The following is an 18,486-nucleotide window of genomic DNA, read 5'->3' on the forward strand; positions in this document are numbered from 1 at the left end:
CAAGCCTCACGTATGTAGATTCGCTTCGCCACGACGATCTACTATCGCTCGCTGTATGGGTAACTCACGCTCTCCCGGTATCTTTAACTGTCTCGGACCAAGCCTCAGTAGAAATGGAATCTGTGGATGAAATTTCAAAATGGCATTAGAAACACATTTATCTATTATATTAATAATTGCACAATGCCAATATGCAGTTATATAAATCACTTATTTTCAGTACTTTTTAATATATTTTTTTGATTTTTGCTTTTTTTTTATATATATATATTTATATTTTCGACCTTGTCAACAGGTAATCTAGCACTTAGCTTCAATTTACCCTCCTTCCTTAGTAATTGCAAATTCCTCAAGCAATTCTAATTAAATTTATTTTCCTTTTACTTACGACCCACACTAGAAAATCCTTGTTTTCTGTTTGAATCACCAATTTGTCCTCGTCGCCACTAAAACGTATCAGCAAGGGAATATTGATTTTATAAAAAAATACTTAAGGTAAGTTTTCGGATCACTAAAGGATTAACACCACGATTAGATTGTCTCCGGTTAGACGGCTAAAATACGAATGGCTTTATTCCATTTCTTCTTTTCAGATCTTTCGTGTTTCGAACATTGTTTACACGAAAGTTTCAAATTCGAAGATTCATTTATACATTGCAGAACGCAAGTATCAATATATGACAATAAAATGCTTTTCTATTCAATTACATACATCACCAATCAAAAGTGAAAAATTAGTCAAAAAGAGACAGATAGGTGACCAATTTGAGTATTAAAACATGGAATTTTATGTTCAACATACTGAGAACCAAATGACCAATTTTTGCTTTACGCTTTTCGTTACACTAAGAACAACTACTCTTGCACTTTAAATTAAGTTAATTAATAATTTTATAAGAAATCAAAAAAGTCACTCTGACTAAGGGGTCGTTCACTAATTATGTAGCACATAGGGGGAGTGGAGAGGTTTTACATTTGCTTACAATCTTATACTAGGGGGGTAGGGAGTGGGGGATTCCCAAAAATATCACGTAAGAAATGTTACATAGATAATTCGTCACAGCAATACGAAATCATATTACTCATATTTTATTTTATTTTTTCACCTATTTGTTGGTTATTTTCAATGTTTTTGTTGAAAACGCAGGTTTCAGTGGTGGAATAGAGTTATCTTTATTCATGTTTCGTTTTGTGCGGTCAGTAGAGTACAACTATATTAATTAGCGATAGCTAATTGTCTTTTTCCACTTCTTATATTCGCTAACCGGGAAATTACTCATTTCTCAATGAGTACTTTGATATTCTTACCCAGAATATCTGGCAACACTGTTGTGTCACCAAGAACCCAATTTGAGTATTCTCGCCTAACCGTGTGATGATGTAAACATTTGTACCGCGTTTATCATCATCACACCTGTCATCAGCAATCATTGATCTATTGTTCTCGAATGCGAATTGAACAACAAGCAAGAGGAACCAAAACAAACAATGTTTTGGTTCTGCTGCAATCGGCAGCAATGTGGATCAGCCGAAACCGTGAGTATCAACAGTTTTGTTATTTATCTTTTAACGTCTTTGAATAATTAAAAAAAAATGCTGGTTCTATAAAATTTATAGAGAATATATTCAAACAAACATGCCACAAAAAAACACTAAATCACATTATTGTAAAGATCGTTGCAATTTTCGCTTCTTATAATAACAATCTGTTAAATTGATAAATGTATAGAGACAAAAAGGAAAGTGGCACGTTATGACACCACGATTTGAATCCAATCATATTTAGTTAATGAACTTCCAGACAGTTTTTTCAGTAAAAGATACTACCAACTTTAAATTTTACGAACGTTTTACCAAAAAAATCCTAAAACTTTATCGCTTACCGCTGAAATGAGTCTGAGCTTTTAGATTAGTTGACAACGTAATTGTCGTTGAATATTTTTGCACTTCTAGTAGTATAGAATGATTTTTTTTAGATTTTTATGATTTTCAGGTTAAAAACATAACAATTTTTTATGGTACCTCGGGCTAACCTGATCGTTCACTATTTTTTTATTCGGAGTTTAGATTTTTTATTGTTTATACAATTGTGAAAATTTATCGAAGATTATTGTTACCCCGAACATGCTATGTCTAAACTTATGTTTTCTATAATCGTTTATGACATTTCATCTGTAATTTTGTATATATTGTGCTTTTCAAATGTAGTTATTAAGTTTTACTTTAAAAAAAACTTTGCTTGGAAGCATGGATGTCACATTTTTAATATTTTCAAGTTATTTTTGTAAAAAACGTGTCAATGTCTCAAAGAATAAAAAGCTTAAAATCTTATTAGGGGGAGGGGGTTTTGTAAAATCTTACATCTTACTTTGTCTTACCAGGGGGGGGGGGGGGGGAGAGGGCTAAAAATTTCCAGAATCGTGCTTACGTAATTAGTGAACGGCCCCTAACTCAAGAATATGAACTCCAGACATTTGGTCCATTTTTAGTCCAAATAAGGTACGGTGAATTCTAGAAATCTCTCGTTGTGTGTTCATCGCAATTCCTTCAAAAAATCTTTCAATCAGCTCAATTTTTTTTAAGACTTAGTCTCTGGATTCAATTTTCAGACGACACCATTTTTTTGTTTCGAATATAGTTGTTTAAACAATTTTATGTCATTCGCGACTTATATCAACGATGCAGTTGGCGGAAAGTCATTGAACCGAGATTCGATCTCATGACCTCTTGCTTAGAAGACTTGCGCTCTTAACTCTAAGCCAAGGCTACTGACCAACATACTATAATTACATATTAAAATTCTGATTTCTTTATACGAACATTGAATCTGGATTGTGATCAACTAATGATTTCCATTACTACCATTCAAGTCTGATTTTAACTAGCGGATTCTAGAATTAAAGTATGTTTCTTAGGGTGGCAATGGATGTATGCGGAAAATTTCATGATCGATTTTTTTTAAAAACCGACCTTACACATTTTGTTAAAATTTCAGCTCAACCAGACTTGATTTAGAGGTGTCTAAAAGCGTTTTTAACCCTTAAAATCACCTAAGGGAGGACCAAAGGAAACGGAAAAAATTGAAATTTTAATTTTGATGGGAAAATACTAAGAAATGCATAATACATCAAAATCTGGATGATCAAAAATCGACCATATTTAAAGTGTTAAAAATCCCCCCTTACGTGAACCAAAGAAAATCCGGAAGGTCTATATTTTAATTTTTATGCCAAATGACTTAGAAATGTATGAATCGTCCAGATCTGGTGTTGGTCTGTCGTATTTCGGAAAATCGGTCATGTCCCAGAAGGTCGATTTTTGGTAAAAAAAAAATTATTTACTGAAATTGTTCATACACAGATTGAACAGCAGTGGACAAGGATGACTTTGAAAAATACATATTCAGAAATCTATAAATTTTTAAGAAGGCTAATGTTTTCAATGACTCATTCGATGTCATAGTAATTTTGTTGACTAATTCATCAACATATTCAAACAAAATTTGCTTTCCTACTAAACTCATTCCACGAAAATTGACTTGTGCAGATTTAGAACGGTATCTGAAACTGTTTAGCTGCACTAAAATCTTGCATTTTTCATCCGAAAGCATAGTAGTATTAGTGTTATATCCAAATGAAAAACAATTTACAAATGTGTCGCAAAGTCATTAAACTAAGCATATTTCAACGGGTGAAAGTCAATGGACGTTGTACAGATGTCATTGAACTGCAAACCGCTGTAAAGTTCTCAACAAACTAGAGAACTTCGGTATAAGTATTATGTAGGCTATTCTGAATACTCATGAATGTAAACATAGGTAGCCCAACCCATCAATTGATCGGAAAATTACGTCCAAATCGCTACACGAAGAACATGATTTGCATAATACAATTCTTTTCACTTTCAAATTTCTACCTTGATTGAATAGATGATATGCTGAATTATCTCACTTTCTTCTCTCAGTCAAGCAACTTCGAGCCATGTAATCTTCGCCATACACAGCCAACCTCTTAACGTCTTCTCATTATACAATGTTCTTTTCTTCTCTTCTTCTCTCTTCTTTGCAGGTTAATTTCATAGATTAATTATCCCCGGGTAAACAACACGTAACGCCAGCCTCCAATATTAGAGGCCCGTGCGTCGTCGGATGCTGGATCTTCTTTTATGGTATTCTGCCTGCCGCTCGATGCCTGCGGGAATGATTCCGATAGCAGTGTTCCAAAATTGTAAGGATGAAAGGAAAAATGCGATCGACGTCGCGGTAGAATTATGAAGTTATAAATCTTAGGCCCAGTCACTGGCACCACTTGTATATATGTATGTACGTATCGGTGAAGACAAAGTGCTAGCGGAAGCAACTTGGAAGTGATCCACAATCTTCGGGCGGCTTATTAAGGAAGTGAATGTTTCGGTCAAACATGAACTCAACCATGTCGGGTCGAAGTGACTAATCAAGGAAGCGCCTAGTTGTGCTTCTCGAGTTTTTGCCTAGTCCTGCTCCACAAAGTCCGAACCCAGCCTAGGGGTGGATCGGTCGTGTAACGCGTGTGGTGTTCTGTTTTTTTTTGTGTCGCGCTCTAAGGAATCAAAGTCACTTCCAAACCGGTGTCGGAGACGTGCACAGGGCAAATGTTGCAGCATCAGCATCAGAGATACCATCACGCATCCACCTCGCAGCTTTCCTCGTCCTCCTCGATCGGCTCGCCAATGAATCAACGCGACCTGGAGGCGGAACTGGATGAGTATCTGTCCGAGTATAAACTGCAGGCACCGATCGAACCGATCAGTCACTACGAAGGTGAGTAATCTTAACTGTTTTTTTTTGTTTGTTGTATTGACCAAATCGACCGACATCCTAAAACGTCTCAACAGTTAAGTGGAAATGATTCAGAGTTATTACTTACATGAACGTAGCGTAGGTTTAATCTGTTGATGAAATTGTTAATGCGGAAATGGTATCATTCAATATAACCAGGGTTCGACACGCAGGAGTGCGTCGAATGAGAAAGAGCAAATAAAACGCAGCTCTTTCGTTCTCGGTTCACGGGCACATTTGATTGCTCGAAATTCTCTCGAGAAATTTGCGACCAAAACGCAGATTGAAAATTTTTGAGCTGAGCGAATTTGCGCGCGCCTATTCGAGAGCTCGAGCGGTTCGAAAACTGCGTTTGCGTTTATCTAGCCGCGTGCGTGTAGGAACACCGAGCATCTACCGTGAGGACACGGCGGCTCACCGATCAGCGCGCGCGGCTCTCTTTAGCACACGGTGTGTGGGCCGTGTGTTTCGTGTTTGGGGGGCGATTAAGAAATCTGTACGAATAATTTAATTAATAGAATTGGTTAAACAGTTTGTAGCGCGCAACGGGATTGGTGGGAGGGTTATTACAATGAATGTTAGAAGTTTTAAAATATTTATAAGTTATAGTTACCAACACTAGTAACTATGAAATTTTTACCATGAACTAGTAAAGTTTCGCGAAAAAGACCAGATTAAAGAGCTTTACGCAAGGGTTGTTGAAATGAAACCGTTTAGATCGATCAGATTGATCGATGGTTGGAATATTAATTAGTTGTTGTGTCTTTGGGGAGATTAAACGCGAAATTAAAACAAATTAATGATGATTAACGGCACAAGTACCGCGAGAAATTAGTTTAGCTTCGATTTCAACATGCAAACCCTCTAGTGGAAGGGTTTGACTTGTAGGTGACGAAAAATAGTGTCGCGAGTTCGCTAGTACAAGCTACTAGTGTTAGTACAGGTAGAAATGAGTTTAGCTCCGATTTCAACTTTCGACCCCTCTAGTGAAAGGGTTTGACTTGTAGGTGACGAAAACTAGAGTCGCGAGCTCGCTAGTACAAGCTACTAGTGTTAGTACAAGTAGAAATTAGTTTAGCTCCGATTTCAACTTGTGACCCCTCTAGTGAAAGGGTTTGACTTGTAGGTGACGAAAACTAGTATCGCAAGTTCGCTAGTACAAGCTACTAGTGTTAGTACAGCTAGAAATTAGTTTAGCTCCGATTTCAACTTTCGACCGGTCAAATGAAAGGGATTGACTCATAGGTGACGAAAAATTGTGTCGCGATTCCGCTAGTACAGGCTACTAGTATTAGTACAGGTAGAAATTATTTTAGCTCCGATTTCAACTTTCGACCGGTCAAGTGAAAGGGTTTGACTTGTGGATGACGAAAAATAGTGTCGCGAGTTCGCTAGTACAAGCTACTAGTGTTAGTACCGCGAGAAATTAGTTTAGCTCCGATTTCAACTTTCGACCAGTCAAATGAAAGGGATGGACTTGTAGGTGACAAAAGATAGTGTCGCGAGTTCGCTAGTACAAGCTACTAGTGTTAGTACCGCGAGAAATTAGTTTAGCTCCGATTTCAAATTTCGACCGCTCAAGTGAAAGAGGTTGACTTGCAGGTGACGAAAAACAGTGTCGCGAGTTCGCTAGTACAAGCTACTAGTGTTAGTACCGCGAGAAATTAGTTTAGCTCCGATTTCAACTTTCGACCGGTCAAATGAAAGGGATTGACTCATAGGTGACGAAAAATAGTGCCGTGAGTTCGCTAGTACAAGCTACTAGTATTAGTACAGGTAGAAATTAGTTTAGCTCCGATTTCAACTTTCAACCGGTCAAGTGAAAGGGTTTCACTTGTGGATGACGAAAAATAGTGTCGCGAGTTTGCTAGTACAAGCTACTAGTGTTAGTACAAGTAGAAATTAGTTTAGCTCCGATTTCAACTTTCGACCAGTCAAATGAAAGGGATGGACTTGTAGGTGACGAAAAATAGTGTCGCGAATTCGCTAGTACAAGCTACTAGTGTTAGTACCGCGAGAAATTAGTTAAGCTCCGATTTCAACATGCGACACCTCTAGTGAAAGGGTTTGACTTGTAGATGACGAAAAATAGTGTCGCGAGTTCGCTAGTACAAGCTACTAGTATTAGTACAGGTAGAAACTAGTTTTGCTCCGATTCCAACTTTCGACTGGTCAAGTGAAAAGGGTTTGACCTAAACTAATTTCTACCGGTACTAACACTTATAGCTTGGAAAAGTGAATTCGTCAAGTTAAACTCTTTCACTTGACCGGTCGAAAGTTGAATTCGGAGCTAAACTAATTTCTATCGGTACTTATATTAATAGCTCGTACTAGAGAACTCGCGACTTTACTTTTCGTCACCTACAAGTCAAACACTTTCACTTGACCGGTCGAAAATTGAAATAGAAGCTAAACTCATTTCTACCTGTACTAATGCTAGTAGTTGTACTAGCGAGCTCGCGACACTATTTTTCGTCATCTACAAGTCAAACCCTTTCACTTGACCGGTCGAAAGTTGAAATCGGAGCTAAACTAATTTCTCGCGGTACTAACACTAGTAGCTTGTACTAGCGAACTCGCGACACTATTTTTCGTCACCTACGAGTCAATCCCTTTCATTTGACCGGTTGAAAGTTGAAATCGGAGCTAAACTAATTTCTACCTGTACTAACACTAGTAGCTTGTACTAGCGAACTCGCGACACTAGTTTTCGTCACCTACAAGTCAAACTCTTTCACTAGAGGGGTCGCAAGTTGAAATCGGAGCTAAACTAATTTCTATTTGTACTAACACTAGTAGCTTGTACTAGCGAGCTCGCGACACTATTTTTCGTCATCTACAAGTCGAACCCTTTCACTTGACCGGTCGAAAGTTGAAATCGGAGCTAAACTCATTTCTACCTGTACTAACACTAGTAGCTTGTACTAGCTAGCTCGCGACACTATTTTTCGTCACCTACGAGTCAATCCCTTTCATTTGACCGATCGAAAGTTGAAATCGGAGCTAAACTAATTTTTAGCTGTACTAACACTAGTAGCTTGTACTAGCGAACTCGCGACACTAGTTTTCGTCACCTACAAGTCAAACCCTTTCACTAGAGGGGTCGCAAGTTGAAATCGGAGCTAAACTAATTTCTACTTGTACTAACACTAGTAGCTTGTACTAGCGAACTCGCGACACTATTTTTCGTCACCTGCAAGTCAACCTCTTTCACTTGACCGGTCGAAAGTTGAAATCGGAGCTAAACTAATTTCTCGCGGTACTAACACTAGTAGCTTTTACTAGCGAATTCACGACACTATTTTTCGTCACCTACAAGTCCATCCCTTTCATTTGACTGGTCGAAAGTTGAAATCGGAGCTAAACTAATTTCTCGCGGTACTAACATTAGTAGCTTGTACTAGCGAACTCGCGACACTAGTTTTCGTCACCTACAAGTCAAACCCTTCCACTAGAGGGGTCGCATGTTGAAATCGGAGCTAAACACATTTCTCGCGGTACTAACATTAGAAGCTTGTACTAGCGAGTTCGCGGCACTATTTTTCGTCACCTACAAGTCAAACCCTTTCACTAAAGGGGTCGCAAGTTAAAATCGGAACTAAACTAATTTCTACTGGTATTTGTTCCGTTAATCATCATTAGTTTGTTTTAATCTCGCGTATGTACTATCTTCCTATAGAAAAGCCAACAAATTAAATTCGAATCATATTCTTATTTAATCGATCTGAATCCCATTGTCTAAATTTACTTTGCATTAAAAGTGGTCGCGACAGTCAAATTCATAACATTTCAATGTTACGATTGAAATTTCGTAACATTATAAATATCGATGTCGCCGTAGCATTTCCAAAAAAAGGATGTCATTCTTGATATCGAAATTTTACTAGTTAATGGTAAAATTTTCATAAATACTAGTGCTTGGAGCTATTAATAATATGTAACGAAAACCTCCTACATTGATTCTTTTAATCCTCCCGCCAAGTCCATTGCCTGCTACCATTTGTTCTAACTATTTTGCTGATGAAATTAAACACACAGATTTATCAATCGGGCCACGGCAAATACAAAACACAAGCCCCACACTAGAGCCCGTGCGCGCCGCCCGGTGACAAAAAGAGAGCCGCCTCAGACCGTTTGGAGGGCCGCCGCGAGCTGCATTGAGAGCCGCTGCGTGCTGTTCTGTTAACCAAAAGAGAGACCTCGCACGCCGCTCGGTTAGGACGCGCAGTGAGCTAGCCGTGCCTGTCTGACTCGGCCGCTCGCGCAGATTTCGGATAGCGCATCTCGTCGACGAGAACGAGTGGAAAAGATAGAGCGAGCGTGTTTTTGTTTAGAGCGAGAGTGCGTCAACGGCCAGAACGCAAACGATGAAGTGTTTTGCACGGGAGAATGGTTTGCGTGTGTTGCGCGTGGGTAAAAGAGTGCGTTTTGTTGAACCCTGAATATAACTGACTCTTATTTTGATCATTCAAACCAGTCTTCCGAAAATCAATCAAAACAAACACTCAGGATGCGTTTCCTGTTGGAAACATTCTGATTGTACAATGGGATAGCGCCTCTCGCAACTGCTTCGCCTGGCTGGAATTATATGAAATTCAAAATTATTTTTTGCAGGACGAGAAAAATCAAACAGTTGTGCGGGACACCATAAATTCTCAGTAGTTTTAACGTGAAGGACGACAGTTTAATAAGAAAACTTGTAAAAATTGAAAAACACGGTGAAAGTGAACATCTTTCCCTCACAAACACAACTACAATTTGATTTCGATCATACTGATGTTAAAAAACGTTATAACAACAAATAAATTTATTAATTTGCTATATATCAAATCAAACAAAATACGCTAAGGATCGGCTTCATGTATCACTCACTCACTGCCTGATCCATTCACTCCTGATCGAAGACCAACAAGATTAGCCATATGCATTGCGCATTGGTGAGATTCCAATTTGATGATGGTGCTGCACTGTTTTGACAGCAAGCATCGTGCGAGGTGATCTGTATTTTAGCGATGAATTGAACGATCGATGATCGGGCAGATCCAGTAGCAATCAATAACGAAACCCGACCGCTGTACGTTCAGGTGCGAAGTGCAATCAGAAACATTCATTGAAAATGAGTGATTTTCGGAACATTGATTCAAACCTTGAAGTTTCAAATATCAAATACAGTGTATACTAACTCCAAACTGAACTGAAACAGATTTCAACTACAGTGAAAACCCGATTTTATCACCCTCATGATGAATTTTAGAGTGATAAATCGGGGAGAGTGATTAAATCGGGAGATTTTGAAAAAATGATTTTAATCCGTCATAATCTAATAAATTACTATAAAAAACGTATATTATCCCAATAAAACAGTGTAGAGGTTTTGTAGTAGATACGTATTCGCTTTTTTGACATGTTACTAGTAATAGGTACTTTTTATATCAAAACATCATACAATATTGTTTTAACGTTTCTTTAAACACCTTGTTTCGACCGGTATTGTCAGAAAAATTAAATAATCTTAAATGGTTCAAATCCTTATGATCTAGTTATTTCTTTTGGTTATAATTTACTGAAGATTAGATTCAAACTTTCGTTTAAATCAAAATTTAAAAAATAATTAAGGTGCCCGTATCATACCCCCCCCCCCCCCCAATCTGAAGGTGCCCGTAACATATTTCGCCTCTAAAAATGCCTGGATGACTCGAATGATTTTCTAAAACTGGTTCCTCCAAGACTTCGTACCAGCAGTATGCAAATGTTCAGCAAAAATGTCTATTCTTCCTAAAGCTGTGTTTTAACTGGATAATTGCTCAGCACATCATATGAATGATAAGCTAAAAAGCGATGATGGTTTGATACCTGTTTTTTTATGCCTTCAAATGTGACTGCAGTGATTCAACCCATGGACCAGAATGTAATTTAGAACTGTAAACTAAAAAATGATGACAAAATCGGGTGAAAAAATGAAACAAAATCGGGGGTAGACAAAATCGGGGGCAGACAAAATCGGTGTGTGACAAAATCGGGTTTTCACTGTATTGCATTCAAAAATTAAATCGCGATTTTCTTACTCTCGTAAATTTCATGTGGCTTGACAAAAGAAGAGATAAATTTTAAAATTCTTGTTTGTTATTCATTTTTTTGACAATTATATATAACTCTCTCATATCATATGAATGAATGAATACTAAAAAAAAGATATTTACACAATAATTCGTTGCTTGGAATCGAAACTTCGGAAAATAATCTCATATATGGATGACGTATTTAACATTACGAAGAATTCGGCAGCAAATCAAACCAGTCTGGTAAACAAATGAAAAAAATCACTTGAAAATCCAATAAAAGTGACGTAAATTCATTAAGAAATCGAACTGTATTATATGTAGCTTTCTGTACAATTTTCGTAAAAACGTAGTCAAACCACTTCGCAATTCAAAACAAACCTTAGCTAAATTGAAAAAAAAAACAATCAGATAATTTTGAAACGACTTGTAATACTTTGCTACAGATATACTTGTTTATACACAAATTCACAACATTTAAATTTAGGATTAGAGATAGATGGTGCAAGTCATAATTTAACAGAATTTCAAACACTATACATACAATTTTTTAGGACATAACAGTCTTATCAAATATTTAGTTTAAAACTAACCACCCTCAAATTAAAAAAAAATTAATAAACACATGTTTTAATTTTTTTAAGATCTATGAATTAAACTTTAAAAAAAAGAGAAAAGATTGTTTTTCCTTTTTGTGTCTAACTAACGTGTGTTTTTTTCTGATTTTAAAATAAAATGGGAATTTCAATCATATTTAAAGTTTCATATCAGTATGCAAAAATACAAAACTGAACTGTACATCCAAAACGGTCATGAGAATTTGAATCGTTTCGCTGGAAATAATTGAACCACTTTATATCGATTTAAGCGATGTAAAATTATATGTGACTTGAAATTTTTAGTTTTTTGCGGTGAGAAGTAGAGAGAAAAAGACAGACATCCCAAACAGAGTGTGTATTTTTTTTTCATTGGAAAAATTGAGCAACACTGTTAATGTAAATCGCTATTTCGAAAATTTTGTCTGAAATTTATTTAGGTTGATGAAATGTTAAAATAAATTGATCTGAATCTATTCAACTGCCTTTTACAAACATTTATTTAAGATTACCAAGATTTACGGTCGCCAATACAATGGGTTTGTAACAAAGAGGTTTTTGCAACTTCTTTTTCTATGTAGAAACGAATATAACTTACAATAAATAATACTAAGAAAACTTTGAATTTAAGCCTCTACCACTTAAGTGCCCACGTATTTATGTTATCAATATTTTTTCACATTTTTTAACATAATTTAGTAGGTACTGTAAAAAAAACTTCCAATAATCTGACTATAAAACCTAAAAACCTCCAATGCAAAACCAGTTGCAATTTTAAAACTTTTGAAAATTATGCTTTTTACGCTTTTTTTGTAAATTTGATTAATTTCGTCGGTTATGTCAAGTGACAAAAATTTTCAAAAAATTAAGTGTGAAAAATTTTTTCAAAATGATTATTATGACAAAATGGAAAATTCGACAGACTTGATAAAACTGCTACAAAATTAACGCAAATGATGATAATGATGATAATATTAACAAAAATTACAAAATTGGCAACAATTGACATGAATATCAATACTGACAAAATTTACAAAATTCACAAAAAATGGTCGAAACTTCGAAAATTTAAAAAACTTGCTATATTGAAATAAATTACCAAACTGACATAACTGGTCAAATCATAATTGATAAAATTGTCAAAAATGGCTTAATTTATGGAATTGAATTAACTGACCAATTTGACAAAATTGATAAAGTTGACTACCAAAAGTTGACCAAATAAACAAAAATAGCCAAATAATCAAAAATTACATAAATCATGCAACTGACAGTATTGACAAAAATGGCAAAATAGAAAAAATGAAAAATTGCAAAAAATATCAAAACATACAAATTGGTAAAAAATTCATAAAATTGACTAAAGTGGCAATTGTGGTAAAAGTGACAAATTGACCAAATTGGCTGTATTGACAAAAATGAATAAAAACTGACAAAATGGACCAAAATGATAGAAATGTATTGAATTGGCCAAATTGACCAAATGAACTACATTAAAAAATACAAAATTAAGAAAATGAACAAAATTAACATAATTGACAAAATTCACAAAGTTTGCTAAAATTGACATTCACAATTTTCTCAATTTTGTTAGTTTTCTCTATCTTTTCCATTTTGTAAATTTTGTTTTGATTTGACTAATTTGTGAATTTTTCAAATATTTTCAATTTTGTCAATGATGTCAATTCTGTCACTGTTGTGAATTTTGTCAAAATTGTCATTTATTTTTTATTTTTGTAGAGAAATGAATCCAACTGTAAGTGGAAATTTCAGGGACTAGACAAGATGAAAAACATGCGAAAAAAATTCGTCTTGTCTTCCGGTAGGACTTGAACCCACAACTTGCGCCTCTCCGGGGCCCATATGTTAACATTCTACTACAGAAGACAACCTGGCGTAAGTATACTGGTCGATGTCTATCGGAATGAAGAAAATTGTTTTCCCATGTGATCATCATCATTTTCGTAGCCTATTTCTTTTTGCATGTTTTTCAACATCAATTTTCATCTTATCTAGTCCCTGAAATTTCAACTTACAGTTGGATTCATTTCTCTACAAAAAAAAGTTTCGCTGACTGAATGCTTGAGTCAAGACCCATCTCTGGGTCACAGTTTAAAAATTGTCATTTATGTTAATTTTGTCAATTTAGCCATTTGTGTCATTTTTCTAAATTGTGTCCGTTGTCAGTTTTGTAAATTCTGTCATTTGTGTCATTTTTCTAAATTTTGTCATTTATGTAATTTTTCTGAATTTTGTCAATTTCGTCCGTTGTCAGTTTTGTAAACTTTGTCATTGTGTCATTTTTCTAATTTTAGGTAAATTTTGTCCGTTATGTCATTTTGGACAAATTTGTAAATTTTGCTTATTTTGTCCATTTTGAAAATTGGTCAATTTTATGAATTTGGTCCTTTTAGTCAACTATTTTAATTTTGTCAATTTTGTCAAGTTTGCAAATAAAGTCAATTTTGTAATTTTTGACAATTTTGTCATTTATGTTAATTCTGTCAATTTTGTCAGTTTGGTCAATTATGCCATTTAGGTTACTTTTGTCAATTTTGTGAATTCTACAGACTTGATGTCCACAGATAATCTTGGACATCAAAGATTTTAAGGTGGACACGAAATTGACGTAGCCAGAAAAATTATTGGTTTCACCAATTATTTTTAAATTTTCAAAAACATGCGATTTTCACCCTACTGAGAAAAAGGGGTAAGTTACAGCGAACTTGGTTTTTAAGTATTGAAAAATCAAATGAAAAAGTTAGATTTTTTTTTGCTTTTTTGTTATATTTTAATCATGTTACTACGCATAAAGCACCATTTGCAGTAATTTCTGGCTTTGTTCAAGTAAAATTTTACATTTTTTTACATGTTTTTTTATTGAAAAAAGTCGGTAATTGGCTGAAAAATATTTTGGCACCAATAGTGTTGGTAAAGTATATCAAAAGAAATATAAAGTTTGTGGTTAATATCATTAGGCAATTGTCATTATGAATTTTAAATTTTTTATAGCCTCGAAAAATGTTAGAATTTGTACATCTATTGATCAATTTTTTAATTTTTTGTCTGAAAATTGATTTTTTTTAAACTATCCCATGACGTGAGAAACTATATCATCATGATTTTGTTAACATTAAATGATAATTTTATTGCACTATATTCAAATAAAAATTGAATAAGTGTTGTGGTATACAAATGTTGCATCTAACCTTGCTGTTGCATGATGGCCCGTTTGACGGTAAGTAATTTTAACAGTTAATCTGCATTTCATTTGTTAGTAAAAACGCGGATTGTTGTTAATTTACAAAAAGTAGTCGAACTTTGGTTCTTAATCTTAGTCTTCCCAAAATCAATCATTTTCACCGAGTCATGCTTGACTACATTCAGAGCCAAAAAATCAAAGCAGTCAAATTTTCCTTCTTCAACCAAATCATACAAACAATCATGCATGACAACGACGCTTCCGTATTTGAAACACTTTTGCGATACATGATGAGGTAAAAAAGGACGCAGACTATCAGCAACGAACGTCTCTATGCTGATTTCTTTCCCTTGACGACGTTCAACCTTTAGGATCATAACTGATATGTATCCGTTCTGAGCGATCTATGTAGGCTATCAGATGATTTTTTTATTTTTCGCTTTGCCTAGAAGGACAAAAACATGACTAGGTAACCGCAATGAACTGTCCAGCATGTGCTACAGCTTTTTTGAACATGTAGTCCTGGTATTTATTCAGATTTTTCCTTTTGAAACATTAATGATCGTCTATCAATAACGAGCATTATCAACAATGATGCGAGGATAGACGTTCGGGAATGATTGAGGGAGCGACGTTCAAAATGTATCACCAAGTATGTCGATCACCGTCGATAAGCCACGTGACGAATAGCAACGGTAGCCTCCGATGGGGCATGGTATATCTTCTTGTATCAAGTTAGTGTTGATTTTCGACATATGTTCAATGGGTACTTACCACGTGCGTATCACAGCACTCGGAGGAAGCATCATTCTAGCTAGAAACCATTCCTGATTGCTTTTCTTGAGCGATTTTCCAACCAAGTTAATCTTCCAAATCAGCAGCGTGGAAATTAGACTTAGTTGTTGGTAATTTTTATCTTTCTGTTTAATGTTCTAACAAAATACTGTTGCTAATATTTAAATAATACCTCAAAAAGAGCTTTGTATTTGTTTTGGTTTGTAGGTTCTTAAGTTTCTTTATCACTTCTTTGCTTGTTCCATACCATATGAAACAACTTCAATAAAAATCCATCATATCAAAACTTTATTTGGAAATAAGAGAATCAAATCTGTCAAGTAATGATGATTGTTCTGCTTCGGCACAAAAACAAGATATTTGACTTTTTATCACTTCACCTCAGTTTTCGCATTATGACACGAATCCATATCCAACCAAAACAGAGACTTATACTATTGAAGTGCTATGCAGGAAAATGGTCGCGTTTGGAGGCAGTATTCTTTGTATATTTAGCCATTCATCGTGTCCATCGCTATGAAACACTTACTTATTTGCAGCTTCTCCATATCGTCAGCCTCCTTAAGAACAAGACATACAATTTTTCAATTTTTACTTCTGGTTATATTTTATCTCCGGAGCATCCAGGCGAGACTTTTCTATGAAAAGTTCCTGGCGGGAAACTTGCCAGTTGCCCGATAAAGATCATTTGCTGTCCATTAGGAAATTTTCAAAATATTTTTCCGCCCGTGGTCTAAATATTTTGCGCACGATTTACCACCGTATTTTGTTTATTTTACCGGTTGACAGCTTCTTTAGCTCGTAGAAATGAAGTCACGCTTGTTTATTAGTCAGCTATATGAACCAGTCAGAAAAATGTATCTTTTTTATCAATTCCTTCATGGAGTTAATCATCTTCACTTTTATTTAAACTTTAGCTCACTGTAAGATCTTCTAAGACTTTTTAAAATATTTACCACATGAATTTCGGTCGAATAGTTGATTTTCAGCTGTTTTTGGATCTTCCACTTCGGATTTTTCTCGATCCTGCCTAAAAATTTGTTTTCCACGAGCTTCTGTATTGGACGCCAAAAGTTACTTCACACATTGTCACCAAATTTTGCACATGTACATATTACGTTTCTAAGTAGCTTCACTGAAAATTTAATCAATTTCCATTTATGCATTCAAAAGCTATTCACAAATCGAAGTGTTGCATTTTTTTTCGAATGCATTCCTTATTACTTAAAGTTGAAAATTTTCAGCTCGAAAACTGAACACAAAATGTTTTAACAAAAATCTACAATTGATTTGATCAATCAGATTCTATTAATAAGCTACTTAAATGATCAATTGCCTAAGTATGTAGATCCCCTTGAAACAAACTTGAATGGCCTACATGACAACTAAACTATATCGTAAAGAAGCGAAACATCCAATTACTCTCAATATGAATTATGACAATTTCTCGCAAACAATACTGGGTACGGCTGCCTGGCTGTAGTTTTCCATGCCACACTCAGTCAAAGGACCATCTCGAAAGATGGCGCAGCCAAACCCTGAATATAGTTAGCCCAATTTATTTATAGCCTCATTGTTTGATTTTAACCACAACAAAGTGTTGTTGTACATACCTACCGATTTCAGCTTCGGTTCGTTCCGGAAAATTTATTACAAACGACTCACTTTCGTTGACTAAGTGCATGAAATCGAGTACTAAAGGTACCAACTTGGTACTACTGACTAGAAAACGAAACGCAAAACTCCCACTGAAAAATGCCTGCGCTTGTTGTTGCTTTTAGGTGAGACAGGCAGCATACACCTAAATGATCGCAGTTGCATTTCGGTCACAAAACTGGAAGCTGTGAACGAACCGAGAAAAAATGCAATTGAAGGTTGAGAAACGAAAAAAAAATAAAATAATAACAAAAGTGAAATGAATTATGAACAGTAATTGGCCGGAATAAAATAATATTATCACGTGCAATGACTGGGGGAAAACGTAAATAAGTGACACTTATTTCATTGTTCGAGCGGCTTCCTATCAGTCGCTCGACATCGCCATCATGGGTCCACCAAATTGAAAAGATTTCAAAGCGCAATCAATGCTTCCATAATAAATAGCGTGATTGTTGTGATCTGCTTTCATCTGATAATGAACTATACCCGCCTGAAATGAAAATGAAAGCTTATATCTTTTTCAATTCCAACCATATGCACGCTTTTGTAATTGTTGCTTCATATTTTTCTGAATCTGAATTTGGATTTTGACAGCAATATACTTGAAGTATTTTTTGATGGAATTAGTGTTTGAGAAATTTTCTTCTGTTGTAACTTCCATCTTAGTAGAAACAACAATAACAACTGTTTTCAGTCTAAACAATCCATCAGACTTCCTTCATATCTACAACATATTCACATCTCATGCCAACACCCGCATATGCAACCAGACTGTTATTCAGCCAATTAACGCCACCACAAATCCACCCATCGACGTACAACATCGTGCCTGAGCACGCGCCAATCCTACATATGAAGCGATCGTTCGTTCATTCATGTAAACTCGATCGCTATCGGCAAGCTATTCACTCATCCACAAACCAAAGCTGCACAGCACACTCTCAGACGATTACGCGAAACGAGATCGAGATCTGCGAAATATGAGATCCAACGCTTTACGCCATTCATCTTTTTTTTCCTAATCACACACAGAAATCAAGCGAGAAAACTTGAGAAACTGTCTTCGTTTCATAACGTCAATATTTTCCTACGAAAGACACTTCTGCAATAAGCTATGTGCAAATTATGATTGCTCCTCTGTCTACTCGTCGGCTTTGCGAACTGTATGGATGTAAGTAAGTATGAACTGTGGCTAATTAGGAAAAAAATTGCCGCATTGATCTGATCCGCGGTGGTGAGAATCAAAGACCTTCTCTGGGTCACTCTGCCATATAATTTTATGTGGGTGACGATAGTGAGAAATTTGATCGGAGGCTGCTGCGAGATAATTTTCTCTATTTCCCTTTAATATTTTCTTCG

General features: G+C 35.6%; 1 protein-coding gene across 3 annotated transcripts in view; it reads left to right on the forward strand.

Annotated features, from left to right (window-relative positions):
- Positions 1–18,486, forward strand: part of LOC129743863 (rho GTPase-activating protein conundrum) — a 352,674-nt gene that overhangs the window by 253,799 nt on the left and 80,389 nt on the right. For all 3 annotated transcript variants that reach the window (XM_055736074.1, XM_055736076.1, XM_055736075.1), the window contains one exon: positions 4,068–4,798. In XM_055736074.1, coding sequence (XP_055592049.1) covers positions 4,630–4,798 — 169 coding nt within the window. In that variant the 5' untranslated portion in view covers positions 4,068–4,629. The remainder of the gene's footprint in view (positions 1–4,067; positions 4,799–18,486) is intronic.

Source organism: Uranotaenia lowii, chromosome 2 (assembly GCF_029784155.1).
Source record: "Uranotaenia lowii strain MFRU-FL chromosome 2, ASM2978415v1, whole genome shotgun sequence".
NCBI lineage: Eukaryota > Metazoa > Arthropoda > Insecta > Diptera > Culicidae > Uranotaenia > Uranotaenia lowii.